At 38.0% G+C, this 20143-nt stretch overlaps 2 protein-coding genes across 6 annotated transcripts; one reads left to right on the forward strand and one right to left on the reverse strand.

The window, feature by feature from the left end:
* The first annotated feature begins 1025 nt into the window (after positions 1-1025).
* Positions 1026-9092, forward strand: LOC105043987 (ruBisCO large subunit-binding protein subunit beta, chloroplastic). Of its 5 annotated transcripts, XM_073255490.1 has the most exons (16): positions 1167-1211; positions 3727-3801; positions 3967-4218; positions 4334-4459; positions 5196-5333; positions 5434-5529; positions 5778-6020; positions 6112-6346; positions 6492-6661; positions 6745-6822; positions 6908-6979; positions 7073-7177; positions 7398-7490; positions 7589-7681; positions 8519-8642; positions 8766-8927. In XM_073255490.1, exons 3-16 carry the CDS (start codon positions 3970-3972, stop codon positions 8777-8779), a joined length of 1836 nt encoding a protein of 611 aa, XP_073111591.1. In that variant the 5' UTR covers positions 1167-1211; positions 3727-3801; positions 3967-3969; the 3' UTR covers positions 8780-8927. The 5 variants fall into 5 exon arrangements, with proteins under 5 accessions (XP_073111590.1, XP_010920050.2, XP_029120042.2 ...); XM_073255489.1 differs by lacking the exon at positions 3727-3801 and having other exon boundaries at positions 1026-1211; positions 8766-9092; XM_010921748.4 differs by lacking the exon at positions 3727-3801 and having other exon boundaries at positions 1073-1211; positions 3987-4218.
* A 4998-nt stretch (positions 9093-14090) lies between these two features.
* LOC105043986 (probable WRKY transcription factor 14) lies at positions 14091-17992 on the reverse strand. Its single transcript, XM_010921745.4, has 3 exons — positions 17287-17992; positions 16366-16506; positions 14091-15408 (listed from the first exon to the last, which is right to left on the reverse strand). Exons 1-3 carry the CDS (start codon positions 17844-17846, stop codon positions 14850-14852), a joined length of 1260 nt encoding a protein of 419 aa, XP_010920047.2. The 5' UTR covers positions 17847-17992; the 3' UTR covers positions 14091-14849.
* Positions 17993-20143: the final 2151 nt, after the last annotated feature.

Here is a 20143-nt window from a genome sequence, read left to right on the forward strand (position 1 = left end):
ATATTTTTATTTCAATTAATCTTTAAAATTTTATTTTTTTTAAATTTAAATTATAATTCTTATTTTTTTTGATTTTTTTAAAAAAATTATTTTTTAATGGTACTTTTTATTTTTTATTTTTTTTTTAAATTTTTTTGACAAGCATTTGAAATGAAATGATGTTTTTCAATTAAATTTAAAATTTTTATTTCTTTCATATTTCTTTCTCTTTTTTTCATTTTCTATGATATTTTTTATTTTTAAATTTCTTAAGATTTTTTTAGACATTTTTTTAAAAAAAAATTAAAAAAAAATATCTAAAATTATTTTTTTTATTTGAATTACAAATTCAAATCTTTATATTTTAAATTTCAATCAAAATTAAAATTTTAATTTATTTATTAATTTAAAAATTTAAAAATTATTTTTTTTCATTTTTTTCTGATTTTTTTTTTGATGAGAAAAAATGAAAACACCATTTTGAAAAACGCCATTCAAAATGACGTTTTTAAAAACACCATTTTAAATGGCGTTTCATTTTTTTTTTTTTGGAGACGATGCCATGGTGGAAAAAAAGACTGACGTGGAAGAAAAAAAAATGCTATTCAAAATAACGTTTTTCTCTTTTGTATTATTTTGATAAAAAAATTAAATTTTAAATTATTTTTATAAATAATTTTTTTTTATATTATTTAAAAAAAGAGCCCGAGCACCGAGTGCAAGTGCGCTCATGTTAGAGAGTGATGAATTGGCAACCTACGAGATCGGATCATCCACGTGTGCTCGTAGGTCACCCATGCTTTTTGGTAAGCACGTAATGATTTGACCACCAATCATAGAAGCTCCAATACCTTCCTGCCAGCGAGGATACGAGTGGTCCACCACTCAAAGAGAAAGAGCAAAAAAAAAAAAAGGAAAAAAAAGCTGGCGTATGCGAATCATGCAAAGCCCTGCCTCGAGATTCGCGAAGGCATGGAACGAAAGTAAAGGAGCACGACTTCCTTCCCGGCCTTCCAGATTGTTCCAAAAGGGCCACTGGAAACGGGCGCGGTCCAAATCCAACGGCCGAGATCGTCCCGAGAACCTTTCCGAGGGCCAGCCCGAAACCCTCTCCATTTTTATAAATCCTCATCTCGTTCCCCCTCCCTCCCCACTCGGCGTCTTAGTAGGCGAGACTTATGCACCAAGAATCCCACTAACCCCTAGCCCTAGCTCTCCAGACCTCATCTCAGGTACCATTTTCCTTCTCTGCTACCGCATTTCCTCCTATTTGAGTTCTTCTTGGGACGGGGATTGTGAGTTTGGGTTTGAGATGCATTTGCTCTTTTGCTGTTTCGTTTCTTCTGAGAAAAAATTGTAAAAGGTCGGATTTTGGACATCCCGTGAACCTATTGGGTTGGCTTCTAGCTCCAAAGTCAAGCATTTATGTTGCAGTAGCATATAATCATGGGAAATCTATTAGAATCTTTGGATTCTTGAAGATAGATGCAATGAAGGTAGATATTGTTGGGATTTGCGGGGGTGTTTGTGGATCTTTTTTATGCAACTATTGCGAGCTATCTATGTGTTTGGGGGTTTGGTTCTTAAGAGAGTTAATATATCAACCGGACGGCACTTAAAAAGATTCGAAAAAAGTAACAGAATTTAGAATAAGATTATTGCTAGAGCTCTACAATGGTGGAAGAGCTTTAGCATTATGCTTTTCTTTGTTCCGTTCTGTCACTAATTAGGGTAGACTAGAAAAGACCGTATCTTGGATACACTGTGAAGATTTTGTATTGGCTTCTGGAATCAGAGCATATGATTTTATGCTACAGTGCCTCATAAAAGGGAAAATTCAGGTTAAGCTTTGAATTTTTGAGATATACGGAAGGTGACGATGTTATTCTGATTTATATGTGTGATATGCATATCTTGTGAATTATATCGATTTTCATTGGATTGGTTTGAAAGCTGGACAATGATGTAAATTTCACAAACCAGAGCAAGAAAGATAGGGGCTTTTAAAATAAGATTGCTGCAGCTTTGGTGTAGCAGCTGGCGTTTGACAGCTATGCTTTAGGTACTGAATTTTACTGCAGCAACATGAACAAGCTGCTGTGGTTAAACTTCTTTTTATTAAAAATAAAATTTTGATGTGAATTTGTTGAGTGGAAGGATAGCAATTGTTAGTTTGAAAAAAGGTATTGATTCTTCTGGCTTATGTAGCTTGGAATCATAATGAAAAACATTTTTTTAAAATATAGAAAAAGCTAATTTTAAAATGATTGCTTCTTCATGTATTGTTTTAATAGCCTGGAGGTGTAAAAAAGGGAAGCTAGTCTGTGTAATTGTTTAATAGAATACTTATGAGAGCATTCTATTATAATTATTTATATTATATTTGAATACATTGGTATTTGTACCAGCATTTGGAATACATTGGTTGGAAATTCTTGAATGACACGAATCTGTGCAAGCATTCTCCTTGCTAGGATTATTTGTAGTAGAGCTATAGTCAGCTGTTATGCATCCTGAAATGTTCAAAACAATGGTGATACCAGTTAATTATGGACGCCACTGTTTCCTCTTAGTTCAAATTTTCTCATTGCCTCTGAGCCTTCTATTTCATAGAAGTTATAGATGGATGTCTTTGGTTTGCATACAATCGTTTGATTTTGATTTTGGTATGCATAAAATAGTTTGATTAAATAGTGGAATATCTTTCAGTTGAATCAAAAAGAATGATCCATGTGTTATAACCACAACCATTACCATCAGGCGGTATCCCGACTATTTGGGCTTGGTTTCAATGATCCTCTTTTGGCAAGTATTTCTGTTTAGGCTATCTCTGATGTTTTTGTAAGCCTATCGTGTCACAACTTCCTTTCATACTATTGTGGTTCCGCTTCATACACCCTTCAAAGAAGTTAGTGCCCATCCTTATTGGAGGCATCTCAAATGTTTGATGTACATAGATCTCATCTAGACAGATTCTGGATCACTTTGTCTTTAACTGATACAATTCCTGTAATTCCTCTAAAATACTTATTTTTTTTTCTCATTCCGTTCCTAATTTTACAATACATCAATCTTAATATTCTCAATTACCTCTACAGTTAGCTTGAAATATCATCATATGTTCTAATCAACACAAATCAAAATATGGTCTTTCAACATGTAGGTGGTAGTTAGTCAGTCCCATTTTTCTATACAAGAATGCCTGAGCATGATTTTAAAATCCAAATTCAGCCATAGTTCCAGGATGTCAAGGTAGTTGAAATTATTGCACATCCCTGAAAATTTATTTTGTCTTACACAAGTATGTTCTCATTGCTCTTGGAATCAGGCATCCCATACCGATAAACTAAACTATTTGTGCCAAAAATCAAGAACAGTAGAAGTGTTTGTTGTTTTCCAAGTGCTAGCTGAATGTGTGATGCTTCAATCATTAGTTGTCAATTTGTCTAGAGGAGCCTAGCATGGTAACCTTCAAAACCACATTGTGTGTGTCCATGTGCATAAGGATGCATTCATGCGATGCATATTCAGGTGAACTATCTGCCCCCCACTTGATTTACCAGAGTTACTACGTGCACTGTTTGGTGCTATTAAAAGGTGATCCCATTATAGTTTGGTGCTATGATGGCTTAAGAAGTTACATGAAAGTATCATGGGGTGTCCCTGTGTGCCCAAAATTTTATAGATCTAAAACTAAATACCTGATAGTGCTAAGGTAACAATGCTTTATTCCATTTTCCTTGCTAGTTACCCTTGGTATTATACCTTGCGTCATCCAGACATTTGAGATTCTCTGATTATCTTCTTTCTGGGTTTATAAAGGTATTTTTTATCCTTTTCTTTTTATTTTCCTCATTGTCATTGTGGCATTGTTGTTTGATGTTTTGCCTGTCTAAATCATTTTCCTATTTCATATCTGAGCCCCTTCTGTAATTACATGGTTAAAGTTTTGGGACAATTGGTATGCCTTTGTACTCTGTCAAACAGGAAATGGCTTCTACTTTCAGCACCATGTCTACAATTGGCTATGTGGCTGCTCCCGGTGGTTTTGTCACGGATAGGAAGCTCGCAGTTTCTGCTCAGAAATTCTCTTTCTCTTCTCTTGCTTCCATATCTTCGAGTTCTCTAAGTGGCAGGTGGCATAACTTGCATCTACAAAAAAGATGTAACTGTAGGATCAGGGCAATGGCCAAGGAATTGTACTTTAACAAGGATGGATCGGCCATTAAGAAACTCCAAGTAAGCTCTTTTTTTAAAAACAAAAATATTACAAGGTTTTACTTGTGATAATGCTTTCTTTTTCCACTCCACTGACATGTCATTCATGTATACTTAATTCACTTACTTGTATCAGACTGGAGTTAATAAGCTTGCTGACCTCGTGGGGGTCACTCTTGGCCCAAAGGGCAGGAATGTTGTTCTGGAGAGCAAATATGGGTCTCCAAAAATTGTCAATGATGGTGTCACTGTGGCCAAAGAGGTACTATATATGATAAGGTTTTATTTGACTTACTATTTAAGGATTTTAACTTGTAATATTCTGATGGCACAGTTAATCAAAGATATGTGAATAACTTCTAATCGGTCATGAGAAAATTCTGGGGATTCACACACTATCATTAAGCACAATTTTGGCCATATATTTTATTGAATTGGGAGTAAACAGGGGCATTATGTTGTACTTAAGAAGACTGGAGAGTCAATGATTTGTTTGTCCATTGTGTTCTCTGTTCCCTTTTTTTTTTTTTTCCAGATAGCCATATTTAGAAGCATTTCAGATTGATGTGCATGTTAATGCTTGTGGATATGATTTTGTTAGAAGAATGTCCATAGTAACTGTCATTTGTTTCTCCTTTTCGTGTTTTCTTTATTAAGTAAATATGAGTGCAGATTGTGGGGGAGAACCCCTTCTGTTTTGCAGCGTTTTTGTTGAGCTTGATTGAGTTTCTATTAGTTCTCAATTCCTTGTAACTGATGCTTTCTAATTCATCATGCACTGCTGCAACTTTTGTCTCTGATTTCTGAATTGTCTCCTCAAATCTTTTGCTTGGATATTTAGTATATTAATGAAACTTTGTATATCACTTTCTAAAGCTCCTGATTTGAATACCTATACATGGGATGATGTTTTAAATGCCTAAACTGAATTAAGATGATGTTTCTTTGCTGATCATTGGTTAAGAAATGCACTTACGCATAATTCGTGGTGTGTTTAGGTTGAACTAGAGGATCCTGTGGAAAACATTGGTGCTAAGTTGGTAAGGCAGGCTGCTGCAAAGACCAATGACTTAGCTGGAGATGGGACAACTACTTCTGTTGTTCTTGCTCAAGGTTTGATTGCTGAAGGTGTTAAGGTTTGTAACATATTCCAGTCCATCTGCTAACCTCGTTTTCATGAGTGGATCTTGGACAGGTATTGCATTATTACCTGCTAAATCCCTGTGATTTATGCAGGTGGTTGCAGCAGGTGCAAACCCTGTTCAGATAACCCGAGGTATTGAGAAGACATCCAAAGCTCTAGTTGCAGAACTCAAGTTGATGTCAAAAGAGGTATGTGCAAGGTGCTTGAAGGGAAAATTTTCAAATATGACATGTTTGATTCTAATGTTGCTTCCAGCACTTTGATTGCATTTCCAATTAAATAATGTTATACTTAGCCTAATAGTTGTTTTAAGTCTTCCAACTGTTTCCATGCGACTGAATGAGCTGAGTGGAATGCTTTTGTTCTTAATTTCTGTTGTGTTACAATTATAGTGCACATAATTGCACCGGTGCATACATATATTTCATTATTGCAGGTTGAGGACAGTGAACTAGCCGATGTTGCTGCCGTAAGTGCGGGAAACAACTATGAGATTGGAAACATGATAGCTGATGCTATGAGCAAGGTTGGTAGGAAAGGGGTGGTGACACTCGAAGAGGGGAAAAGTGCCGAGAATAGCCTCTATGTTGTAGAAGGAATGCAATTTGATCGTGGTTACCTCTCTCCATACTTTGTCACAGATAGCGAGAAAATGTCAGTTGAATATGAGAACTGCAAGGTTTGTAGTTAGTTTGATATAGTTATGCATCGTAGTTTATCTCTTTGCTTGTTGATACTAATATCTTAATTTATGACCTTTGCCTTTTCAGTTGCTTCTTGTAGACAAAAAAATTACAAATGCAAGAGATCTTATCAATGTTTTGGAAGATGCAATTAGAGGGGGATTTCCCATCTTGATAATAGCTGAAGACATTGAGCAGGAAGCTCTTGCTACTCTTGTTGTAAATAAGCTCAGAGGTGCACTGAAGATTGCGGCGCTTAAAGCCCCTGGATTCGGAGAACGCAAAAGTCAATATCTTGATGACATCGCCATCCTTACTGGAGGTTGGTCCTTTTTTCTCCCAAAAAAAGGGATTATAAATCTATAGTGGAATTATAATTTAGTGATGCTGTTAAATCTACACTGCACGTTGCATCAATAATTTTCTCCATTTTATTAGAGATCCTGACTAGCTATTATTGTGCACAGCAACTGTAATCAGAGATGAGGTAGGGCTTTCCCTGGATAAAGCTGACAAGGTGGTTTTGGGCACTGCTGCAAAAGTTGTGCTAACCAAAGATTCAACCACCATAGTTGGTGATGGTAGCACTCAAGAAGAAGTAACCAAACGGGTTGCACAAATCCGTAATCTGATTGAGGTTTGATTTCTATTCTCAGGCTAAATTGTTTGTTAATTTGAAACCTATTAGATGGCCTAAATAACATGAATATCTTTTCTCAGGCTGCTGAGCAAGAATATGAAAAGGAAAAATTAAACGAGAGGATTGCAAAGCTCTCAGGTGGAGTTGCTGTCATTCAGGTATTTGATTTTGGACATATTTCGTTTATATGCTGATAATCAGTCAGTGTGACATATGAGTACTTGTGTTCTCAAATGTGAGCAGGTTGGTGCACAAACAGAGACAGAACTTAAAGAGAAGAAGTTAAGGGTTGAAGATGCTCTCAATGCTACCAAGGTATGTTCTACTAGGCACTGAGACGTGTTTCAGGCCCATGGTACAGTAATGGCTTTGTGAAATATTTTATTGATTTTTTGCATTCATGCACAGGCAGCTGTTGAGGAAGGTATAGTTGTTGGTGGTGGTTGTACCCTTTTGAGGCTTGCAGCAAAGGTTGATGCCATCAAGGATACTCTCGAAAATGATGAACAAAAGGTCCATATCCAATACAACAACACCACCCCCCCCCCAACCCACCCCCAAGCTTGACTTTGAGACCATCCATCATCACTTCTTTTTTTCCTCACATGTGGAAAAGAAAGAGGAAATGAGGTGATATTGGTGGCAACATGAAGTGCACAAAACTGGGCTGTTATACAGCAACTTGTCATTATGTCCTGAATGTCCACCTCATGTTGGTTTGAATGTATTACAGGTTGGAGCTGATATAGTAAAAAGGGCTCTGAGTTACCCGTTAAAATTGATTGCAAAGAATGCTGGAGTAAATGGAAGTGTTGTCATTGAGAAGGTATTAAATTCTTACCTGAAACTTCTGAACTGCTGTTGTGACAATTATTTTGCTGCTGCTTTGTGTTTGGGGTTCTTGACTATCGTTCATTGTTTTAGGTTCTTTCAAGTGACAATTTCAAATATGGATATAATGCTGCAACTGGAAATTATGAAGATTTGATGGCTGTTGGAATTATTGACCCAACTAAGGTTGACTCTTGCTCCTTTGGTCATGCTATTTTTTTTGTGACTTCCATGTTGTTGCTCAATATCGACCTTAGCGATCTATTTTTCATGAAATTGTCATGTAACTGGCATTATAGGCAAAACAATAGAATTGTATCTGTGGCAATATGTTTCCCAAGGGTATCTAATTGTGGCAATAAGCCTCGAATCTTGGATGCTTTGGTTAACTGCCTTCTTGGGTACTCTTGTTAGTGGTTTGTTTTTCCTAGAACAGTATTCTTCTTCTTTTCCTTGGTTTAGTCTTAATCAATTTGACTAAATTGTGCATGAAGTTAGGAGGCATATTTTGTAGAACTTTCATGGTTGATTGAACCTTTAGTTGTTTTCAACTGTTTTACAAACTATTTGCATTAACAATATAATACAACTTATTTGCAGATAACACTACATTTGGATGCAATGGAGCTTGATATAAATCTTAATTATTCTCTGTCCTTTTAATTTGTTTATAAAGATTTTCTGCTATAGCATCTCCATGCAGATACTTTATTATCAGGCCTCATTTACTTTAGATGTGTGCTATAATTCTGTTGTTAGCTACGGTCGTATCTCTTATGCCTTTTTGAGTTTCCTGCTATCAAATATAGCGGCTCCACTAGCCTGAAGCATCTTCGAGCTTCAATCAATTCTTTGGCTCAGACAAGTGATGGATGACTCTAGTTGTAGCAGAATGTCAGATGTTTTGAATATGAAGTTTAGTTTCTCCTGTCTTGCAAAAACCGGCTGATAGATTGCCTTATTCTGAAATCCATCTAGCAAGAACTAAAATGTTAATCTCACCTTTCTTTTTGATAAAATCAGGTCGTGAGGTGCTGCTTGGAGCATGCAGCTTCAGTTGCAAGAACATTCCTTACTTCAGATGTTGTGGTGGTTGACATCAAAGAACCAGAGCCAGCACCTGCAGGGAATCTGATGGACAATTCAGGTTCTACCTTTTCTGAATTCTAATCATTCTCTCCATTATCCCAGTTAATTTGTTATTTTTGGTAGAAAGTTAATTTGTTATTAGAAAAGCACACTAACGGTCTTGATTTTGGTTTCCAATCAGGGTATGGCTACTAACAGAGCCGTCGGATACCAGGGGAAAGGAAAACCTGTGCCTAGGCAGTAACTGTCATGTTGGTTTTTGGTTTTTGTATGTCTTTTTTTTTTTCTAAATGAAAATGGGAGGCGTTACCATTATTAATGTGGATGGAGAGGTTACATGAGATTCTCGGGGGAGATTGGTTGACTTGTGTCAACCTGCAAAGGATAGGGGAAGAGAGACTGAAAACAGACTCAAGGCAAAAATGAATACAGAAAACAACTTGAGGTCTGTTCGTGAAATGCAGAGTTTTCAGTAACCTGATGAACTAATTTTACTTCAGTTGCTGTATGATTCTTTGAATCCTTTGTTTTAATTTTACTTTCGTTTTCGTATGTCTGGTCAGGGCATTGTTTTGCACATGAATAAGAGCTCAATGAGATCAGATTAGCATTAAAAAATTCTTGGAGCAGCATGTAAATGTCGTTAAGCTGATTGCAGTATTTTGTACTGTCTTTGAGGAACCAAATTTAGCTTTTCTAAACAAAAATTTGTTTCAAAAGACATGCAAAATAACTGGTGCATGTCTTTGATGCTTTAGTTAGCTTTGCACGCTCTGTAGAATTGTCCTTGTTTCAAAGTGTGAGCCGAGATGGGTTTTCCTCAACCTGTTCCTTGGGGATGTAGAAACTACAAGGGCTTTCCTGACCTTTTTGATGGAATATGGGTCAAGAAGTCTGGAGATGCTGGAGCCTGATGGGGTTCATGACCTAAGTAGGATTGTATGCTGCTTATTATTTAGTAGGGAAAGTGATCAGCAAAAGGTGCATGATGGGATGCTTAATCTGAAGCGATGATTTAAGCTAACGATTTGTTATAGGTAAAGCAGGTCTCTGCAGTGACAGGTGAAAAGAAGTGGGCGATGGTGGCCACCAACCTTTGTCAAAATTCTCAAATTTGGGATGGTTCGGCTCTTTTCGGACGGGTGCTCCGATTTGCCAGTACTAGATGCTACTGCTTTCTCCGAGTTTGTGATATTAGATGGCCAACAGCTAGAAATTCTAGTCCGATGGAAAAGTTAACAATTAGCGCTGTTTAGGGTGTCTGTAATCCTTTAATTTAAAAGCCTTATGACATAGGTTAAGTGCTAAATGACCAATGGAGGTGTGGTCTTCGATCCCTACGGAATTATTTGAATAGCCGACCACCAAGACCACAACCCAAGACTGGGGTGTGACCGTAGACCGGTGGCTGGTGGAATAAAGGGGTTGGCTTGCGTTGGCTGTCCAATATTTTTCGCTCTGGTCTTTATTGCAACGTCTTTTCGGTTTGGTTGATGGTGTACCTTGTTCCATTTGTTTCCAACTCCTTTTTGGATTCATTGAGAACTTTTTGCTCCAACTCGCAAGATAGACAAATACCTTGATTGGAAATCATGTACACCAAGAAAAAAAACTTAAATTACGCATTAGATACATGTAACCCTGTTACAATTCAACTTGGACGGCAAATGGATCCGTAATCCTCACCAGAAGCAACTCCAAGAGAAGAAGTTCACCGTCTAGTTCCGGTGTTTGCTTCTTTGGTTTCAAGGTCCCGTGTTTGACTTGCATACCATAAGCACAAGGCACAAGCTACCGCATGGTTTGATGGGCCGTGTGGGCTTATTGGTCCTCTTATAGTTTGATGGGCCGTGTTGGGTTATTGGACCAACTTACGGGCTACTTCATCGATCCAATAGGGCAAAATCGGGGAACAGTCGAGGGAATTAGCTGGAGTTGTTTCGAGGCATATTTGGAGTAGCTACAGGTGGATGCGTAAAGGCAGATGGCATCACGTACGCGCCCCCTAAATGGTGCATGATGGGCTCCACTTGTACGTGAATCAGATGGAGGGGGAGGGACCAATTACATCAGTGAACCTGGGGACTGCTGACATCACGTGTCCTGCATTCCTCCTGATGCATCTCATCCTGAATGAAGCATTTGTGCTCCAACACTCGAGCTCTGCAGTATATCATGGGAGAGATTTGTTTGCCATCTCTCGATACAAACTCTTCTGGGAGATGATGATTGTGGATTAAAACCAATTGTTATGGAGTTCGAGGGCTCGTATATTATTCCTTGTGTGATATCTTTTGCACGTTGAAAAGAGTTTGAGACGAAAAAAAAACTAGATTTGACATTCATGGAGCTACTCATGCGTACGATAAGTAGACGGTGCAAAAAACTAGATGACATCCTTTGTAACAGATGATCCAGAAAGCGTGCTTTGGAAGGATCTTGCTCAAGACTTCTTCTATTTTTGTGATATTTTATTTTCTAATTATATAGGATGTGTTCATAAACTGTGCTTTGGGAGGATCTTGCTCGAGGCTTTCTGGCTGTGTGGGACGTGTTTATATTAGTTTGATATGTCTCGTCCGAGTTTAAAAAAGAAATAATATGTTAGGATCCAAAAGGAATCAAGTGATCCCTTCCAAACTGTTATACGCTATCGAGGGCCATCAATCCTCGCAGCTTCTCTGTGCTGTCCTTTTAATTGGCTTTCTTTAAAATAATTTTATTTGAGAGAAGGACAATGGCTATCTACAAAAAATATTTTTTTTTAAGAGAAGGACAAAAGCTATCAACAAATCCCATCACATCAACAGCTATCATCAAGTGAGATTGCTTTCTTTAACACAATTTCCATTGTATTCTGGACATATGATTAGTTTAAACCTTTTTCTTGGACTTCAGCAAAGATACCAGAACCCTTCTTAAAGCCATCATCCCATAGCGATTTGACGGGCTTAATTGCTCTCATGGTAGATGTGGAATGATCAAATAGAGAGAGAAGGACCAATCAAAAAGCCTACCATGGTTTATAATAAATTACAGTAGAGCTTTTTATATTCCTTGTACACAGCTGTCAAGCTAAGTATCATAAGATTAATGATTGGAGATATAAGAATCATGTGGTCTTTCCACCAAGGGCTTCTACTGATTTAGAAGTCATGGGTCCTTTTTTTTTCTTTTGCATGGTAGCAAATCAAGCTCCACATCCTCTCGTATCCTAGCCAAGTAATGGCTACAGTTGCTCCCATAACATATTATATCGTTCACATTGCTCATGATGGCTCATACTTCCCATCAATCAAAACAGGAAGTCCAAAGAACTCTGGACCCTTGGTTTCAAATGGAAGTGACTTGAATGATGGAGTGGAGCAAATCACCGAAGTGGGGGAGCCTTGAATGTCTGATGGAGGAATTCCCTCTCTACAGCAAACCAGGAATTCTAGGGTTCAGACATTTTCTCGCATACAGTATTTAAGAAACAAATCAGAAGCTGGTTATTTTTGCTTTACTAGCTAGCAACAAATTGGCAGAAAAGTTCGTATCCATTGTGAGCCTCAGAGTTTACTGGGTATTCCAATTCAAGCATCTAGATAGTTTTAACATTTCTGTTCTAGTATTATTTACAAAGACTGACAGGTACTGGAAGAGAACAAAACCTGGACTTGTAAGGACTGCAATACAAACTTGTACAAGGATTATTAGAAAAGTTCATATTGACTCGATCTTCGCTCATGATTTCTTGGTGACATGTTATACAGAACAAAGTCACCACCTGCTCAAAGCTCAACCATTCAACGAAAGGTGTCCATGCATTGAGTAGGTGCAAGACTCATTTCCCACCATCATGTAACAAAAAGTTCTTCCCATCCATTATTGTTCCAAATGGCAAAAAGATCTTCAGAAAAGGACTAGGGTGGAACCTAAAGGTCGGATAAAAGCGGCCCATTTGATAACAAAGAATGTTATCTCATCACCTCACATTTTTTCAACTACAATGAGCGGTTTTTAATCACCAACCAATTTGCGTGAATATTATTGTTTAAGTGTGCAGCTTTCTTGGTATGTTTCCTTATTGAGTTCACTTCTTTAAATTATCAAACTAACTTAATAGATATGATTAATGAATCTGGATAGAGAGAAAAATGAAAAGAATGAGAGAGAAAATAAGTCCTGGTCTAGTCATAGGAAACTAGACATTGCGTTACATGAATGAACAAACCACTAGCCGTCTGATACATGTATGCTATCAGGCACACATTTTTGTTGGGTCCACATGCGTGCATGCATGTGTTTGCACACATCAAGGGACATACATACTTGGGGTCTGAATTAACCATCTATTTTCTCTCCTTTAATTTCACTCTTGTAAATAACATCATATGTGGCTCTGGGACATGCAAAATAACATAGATAATTACTTTGGCAAAATTATCATATTGACCCTAAATTGCACATGGCAAATTTTAAACACTGGTACCCAAATTCATGACATATATATAGATTTCTAAAGTTTAATCAGTGTATAAATGTCAACAAACAAGAATGTGCAGTGTAATGGATATTAAGTAGGGAAATATTGATGGAGAATTCTCCCTATATCGGATGCTGAATAAGAAATCTTAAGACCGAATCACCAAATACATACCATTTTGAGTTACTCAACAAATGATTGGCATGCTAGTTTCCAACTAAGTTAAACTCAGAGGAATGCATGATTCATTATGATGGCAAAATATATGGGTTCCGCTTTGCTTGTTTCAAATAAATTGTTAGCCTCCCTCTCTCCCTCCCAAACCCCCCCCCCCCCCCCCCACCCCCAAAAAAAAAGCTTTGTAAAATGGAAAAAAAAAAAAGGAAGAGGTACATACAAGCTTAGTTTATGCCAACTCAGCATGCATGTTTTACGAGTCACACGAGTACCCCAAGATATCTATAGGTGTATTTGGAATTAGATGGGTAGGTGTTTGCATAGAAATTGATAGATTGCAGCATAGACATGCACACCTAATTAATTATAACAATCGAGGACTACATCTGAAAAGACTAGCTAGCAAAAAGATATTATTTAGTTCTTTAATTCTATATAACTATTTAAGGTCTATCTTGTGCATAGTTGATGTAGAATTAAATACATGCCTGTATGGATCCTCATATAACTCCTTTGTTTAAGGCATTGTATCTTTATATGGCTAAGATCCAAATCCATTCAAATCTAATCATAAGTCCAAATGAGCTCATACAGTGTCTTATAGTCCACAAATGCCATATGCTGAATTTACTAGGATAACATTCATAACAATCGATCCAAATTTTTATCAAAAAAGAATAATCGGAAGATATTATTTGGATTCATTGATTTTATATAAGCACCCACAATCTCTCCGATGGATAGCTGATATGGAATTAAATCGATGCCCGCATGCATCCTTACATTAATATTGTATAACATAAATTATATATCCATATCAATAGAGAAGAGACCACGCTTAAGGAAGCAATCAAGATTGAATTAGGGTGTGAAAGTATTGTTTTCATAACAATATTTAATACTTAATACACTGAAAGCAGAACTCCAATGCTGAAAAATCAAAGGGATGGGAAATAGAAAGCTGAGGAACAAAAGAGCTGCCCTAATCTCATTTTCTTCCAAAGTCCCAGCTCCAAGCTCATCTGCTCGTAGCACATGCAAGATATTATTATTAGAAGAAAAATCAAGATTTTCATGCTCATCTCTCTTTCTTAATTCCAAGTCTTTTGGCCACCTTCTTTATGGCATGGCAAAGCAAGTCAAGCCATGCTCCTTCCTTTATTTGAAATCTTCACTAGGATTGAATTATGTTCCGCACTTGGAAAGAAGAGAGAGGGAAAGATGAAGCGAAAAGAAAAGCTCACACCCCATATCGACACTATCTCAACTTCCTCGTGAAGGCTTTTTCAGTCACATCTAAGACGTGTACTTGTTCTAACTGTAGAAAGCTTCTGTTCCTCAGCTTTCTGTCCCATCCTCCAATATTCCAAGGATGTGGGTCTACCATAGCCTGCTCCCAATTCACCTACAACCCCCTTCTTTTTCCCCTAATCTATAAACCGATCTGTTAAATAACAAGAAAAAGGAAAGATAACAGAAAGAGACCCTTACCCCGACATCAAGTTTCAAACTTAATACTTAAAAAAGGTTTATACCCAGACCTTGGGACAAAACTGCACCTCCATAAAATAAACAAAGGGTTGTCTTTCTTATAAGGTGTTTTGTTGTGCCAAGATCTTGTTATAAACCTTTCCTAGCTTCTCCAAATGAGTTCCCAGGCCAATCAAACATGCTGAACGGATCCGAAGCTCTCTCTCCTCTCTCCTCATCCGGCTTGGTTTCCATGAATCCTTTGGAGAAGATGAGGCTCATTGGGTCGGGCTCCAGCTCTGCCAAATCTGCGAAGAAGTCATCGGGCTGATCCGAGTCTGGGATGATGGGGTTGTAGCTCTGCTGGAACACTTGATCGAATTCATTATCTTCGACTGGATCTATGGCCTTCTCCAATTCACTCATTTCTTCTTTTATCGCAGGAGCGCTCGAGCTTGTTGTCTCCTTGGACTCTTCTTTAAGGCCTGTACTGTGCGGTTTTTGGTTGTGAGGGGAGTTCTTTGAGGATGAAGAGCTACTCTTTGAAGGTTGGGATCTTGTGGATCCGGCGAGTGCATTCCTTTGAGTCGGCCAGGGGTGGTTGTGCTCCGATGTATAGGTGATCACCAACATGTTGGGATCGGTTCGGCTTCGCTCGACTTGCTTCCTTGCCGAGCATCCTTTCGAACTGCTACATCGGTAGTAGCCCCTGAATGCATTGAACTCATCAGCCATCCAGTGTCCAAATCATGAATGCACCATCCAAATTATGGGGAAGAAAAAAGGTTAAAAGAAATAAGAAGTTTTCAAATAATTAAACCTGATGTATGCTAGCAGGTAATGGTAACAATGTCTGTCAGTAGAATGAGCAGCTTCCGTGACTAACAACGATCCACTCGTCCATTTGATGGTTATATAGAAAATCATTAGTTGTAATGCAAAGTCTCTGTTGCTTTAATTCATTGAAAAAATAATGTACGAGTAATAAAGAAAAATTTTAAGGAACGAGATCAAACAAGACCTTGATATATGGTTATAATTTAACAATGTTTATTTCGAAAGTTGAACTTATACAACAAGCAAGTCATGAAGTCCTTGTTTAAGATACAAAATGTATTAGGTGTGATCGTAATTTTAAAATTAATGTCGCTCCAACTGGCATACATGTGTTTTCAAAATCGTGATTTGAATTAGTCAAATGAACTTTAATTTAAGAGAGACAGTAACACGAGATGGATTTGAAAAAAAATGCTCTCTTTCTTCTACACATGACCCCTTTTCCCTTCACACGGTTTTCCGATATGAGAAGATGATTAGAGTTCTTTCTTCTACACATGATCCCTTTTCTCTTCACATGCTTTTCCCATATGCAAGGATGATTAGAGAATGCAATATGATGCTCGAAGCTACGACATCCACCCTTGATGAAGGGAAAGAGCAGAAGAAGGGAGAGAGAAATAGTATTTTCACCATAAGAATGGAGAGAGAAATACTAGTTTAAATTTCCTCGCTAATCATCACAGCCTTATTATATTCTTATCCTTTGACTTGTACATTAGCAACTCATGTGCTTCGACCAGAAACTAAGAGGATGGAAGGAGAAAAATATAAGACCTTCCAGTGAAAGAGAATCTCGATTCGATCATGTGATGATGGGAAGAATTACCTTGGATAAGGGGAGCCCTTGATGGGTTTCTGACCATATTTCCTCCAAGCCCATAGATCAGAAGGAACAACCTCTCCACTAGGTCTGCTGTTTGCTGCTGCTGGTGCTGGAATGCAGACAACTTTCTTTGCCTGGCTTTTTCTACAAAGTTTAAGGAGAAGACTAGTTAATTTTCTTGGTCTAAATTCTAACAGAAGGATGAAAAAAAATTAATGAAGAAAGAAAGAAATAACTTTCCAGTAGTTATTGCGTATATTAACTTTAAGCTGTTCATAAATTCTGTAGGAGAAAAAGAGGGCATCAAGATAGGGATGGAAGCGGCTGATCCTTTCGGTGGGTTTGGCAGCAAAAGTTTCAGATAGCAAGAATGAATGGCAAACATGTGCTCGAACTCATGACGACACATGAACTAGTCTATAGGCATCTGTTTGTGTCTGCGTGTTTGCGTGCTCTTTTTAGCTATGCCTTGTGACCACTTGAAAACCAAGTCTACGGTTGGTATCATGAAAGAGAAAAGCCCCATCTTTTATGACCCAAATCCTTGGATTTCCATCGAGTTCTATTGTCAATTCGCACAAGATAACTTCTTTTACATCATTCCCATCAAATCCCACTTCCCATAGCTTTTTTCCACCAAAATGTCCAGACTCCCCCCCCTAGACTCTAACTTCAATTTAGATAAGGTAAGTCTTTTCCTATCATGATCAAATCCCACTTCCAACATTATTTTCTTAGGATCCCCTGGAAGGAAGGAAGGGAAAAAAAAAAGGAAAAAGAAAAGCAAAATAATCAAACAAACCATGACCTTTGACTTAAAAAAAAAAAAAAAAAAGAAATTTCCTGGCTGGATTTCTTAAAAACAAGAACAGGAAAAATTTCAGATTTCTTTCATCAAAGTGTTTAAGAATGAACGATCCGTACCTTCTCTTGATCCCAGTAGTTCGAGGGGAGGAGATCTGCACCCCAGCAGTGGGATCCACTTGGCAGCCCACCGAGCCAGCAACCATCTTCACCATCTCACCGGTTACTATCGGAGAAGGCCTGATCGCCCTCGGTGAGAGCGGAGTAGTCTTGCTGGTGCCTGGCGAGATCTGAAGAACCCTGGAGAAGATGTTACAAGGTCTCGTCATCTCCTCACCCATCAGCATCTTCTTCTTCTGTTTTACGAGACCATTACCGCCGCCGGCATCGCCACCCTCAGAGCTCATGTTGACCGGGCCCGATCTCGTGCTTGGGTCGTCGAAGACCTCGGAGCCGACCAATTGGTCGAGCAGCGGGTCTCGGAGGTTGGCGAAGGGGTCGCCGAAGTCGCTGGTCGGGCCCTGGGTTGATGGTGGGAAGGTCATGGGCTCCGAAAGGAGCTGCTGCCAGTCGGCGATCGGGAGCTCGGTGCTCGACGGACCGCCGCGCCCGCCCGCCCGGACGATGTCAGCGAGGTCGCCCTGGTCGTTCTCCATCCTTTGCCAGAAGAAGTCACACATGACTTCTCCGATAACTCGAACAAGTCTGGAAATCTAAGCCTGGATTCTGTAGGTCTGATGGGTGTTGCACCAAAGAAGCACTAGACACATGCATCAAGATAAGCACCAGAAGGGAGAAGGGGGGAGAGAGAAAGAGAGAGATGTGAGGCAAGGCTATAACTCAAGGATGTTCTTAAATGAAGCAAAAAGAGTAGTTTCTAAGAGGACAAAGAGGGGAGGGGGGGAGAGAGAGAAAGAGAGAGAGAGAGATGACCTTATATTATATACACAAAGACGCTGACTTTTTCATGGTAGAGGCTTCTCCATACGCAACAAGGAGAAAGGTAGAGAAAGCGAAGGGAAGAGTAGATTATTAACACAGAAGTACAGGAAAAAAAAAAAAAAAAGCAAGAGGGGGAGGGAGAAGCGGGAGAGGTGTGATATATGGAGTTTGGGGTGGTTTTATCATGGAATATGTGGGGTGGCTGGTGGTGGATAGGGAAGGGTCCAAATCTATACAACTATTGGGGATTGATTATTCTTTGGCGGTGGGTTTAGCCTCTTGCTTTTGTTTTATTTTCCCCTTTGATGGGTTTCTTTGGTTATTTGAGACTTTTCCAAGTGTGTGCATGGAAAGAGAAGAGGCGGCAAGCAGCCGCATTTCTCGGCTTTGGTACTCCAGTTATTTACTCTTCTCTTCCTTTTTTTTTTTTTTTTTTTTTTTGGTGGGTGTTGGGTGGGGGGGGGAGGGGGGAGGGAGGTGTTTAGAAGGGGAGTGAAGGCCGGTATGAGCCTCGAATCTTGATTCATGTACTCCTCATCTTTCGTGTTACCCAAAGATCTCCTTGTGGTCTTTTAGCATGTCGAAGGCTATGGACATGGACATGTGACCACAAAATATCATGATGAGAAGAAACACTTTACGGCTTCTTTGAGATTCTAATACTTTCAAAGTCATATTCGTTCTCTTTTTTATAAAAAAAAAAAAAAAAAAAAAGAATTGAGAGGCTGCAAGGAGTTGTTTGATTGCAATAAAGATCTGAGCGATAAAGGAAACATGAGACAAATGAGACAAAAATTGCATCACAAAAATTCTAACACATATAGTAGATTCAGATTCCACAAATTGTGGAAGTTGTTTGTTTATTTTTGAATTTAAACATGGAAATTAGGCTACAGTCCAGAAACAAATGAAAAAAAAAAGGGGGAGAAAATTCTGTAATTAAATTTTTTACCAGATATAGTAGATTTAGATTTCTCAAATTGGGATGTTTCATTTTTGAATTTTTAAAACATAGAAACCAAGCTATATTCTGATGCTGGTGCTCTTTTGTATTGGGAGTATTGTAATGCATTATATACGCATGGAAAGTTGCCTGGGCCCTGGCAACTTAACAATCAATCACTTTTCTCATGATTGGTATTGATTACCAAACTCCTAATGCCACGTGGAAAATCAACTTTTTCTTAGCCACATAACAGGCCACAGCATCATTTATGTGGGAGGAGCTGTAGGAAGTGTTTCCTCAGTTATTAATTAGACACTCTCTTTCTTTCTGGGGAGAGTATTTATCCCAAAAAAGCACGTACAGAATGTTATGGTCACAATCGTGCAAAATTATAAAAATATCATGATTTGCAGTATACTGAAGCACTTATTTCATAGTTAATGTTAAATATTAAGTTCACAATATTGGTTACGTTATGAGACATGTAATATCTACAAAATATTATTGCATGAGAATATATTTTTATTCAAAACTCCAAAAAAATTGTAGAATATATTGCATAGGTACATAAACATGCCATACAATTTCCATTAGTATGCAAACCCATGGTGTGAGACCATAAAGCGCATATATATATATATAGGCGGCCGATTGCTTTTCACCTACATGCATGTAATTCTAAAACTAGTCAGGGCAAGAATTTAACTAAAGTAGTAAGCAAAACATCAAATTTTTGTTCTACAACTAGATATATAGTGGTTTTTTCTTTTTTAATCATAACCTAGCTTGGTTGGACAAGAAATAACTATTAGTCTTTTTTTTTTTTTTTGTAGAAATAACTATAAGTCTTTCAAGAACAAATAGCTCTCATCTTTATTAAACGGAGAGGGGGAATTTTTTCTAGAAAAAAGGTTAGTTTCTAAATTTGAAATTGCAATGTTAATTTTGCTAGGAAAGAGAGAAGCAAGTGGGCATAATTCCTTGAGTCGATGCAAAAGTGGGCATAATTCTTACTACCCTTACTTGCAAGAGAGAAGATAAATGCAACAAGATTATTGATATCTAGATTTTTTTAAGGTTAATTAAAAG

Source organism: Elaeis guineensis, chromosome 4 (genome assembly GCF_000442705.2).
Source record: "Elaeis guineensis isolate ETL-2024a chromosome 4, EG11, whole genome shotgun sequence".
Lineage (NCBI taxonomy): Eukaryota > Viridiplantae > Streptophyta > Magnoliopsida > Arecales > Arecaceae > Elaeis > Elaeis guineensis.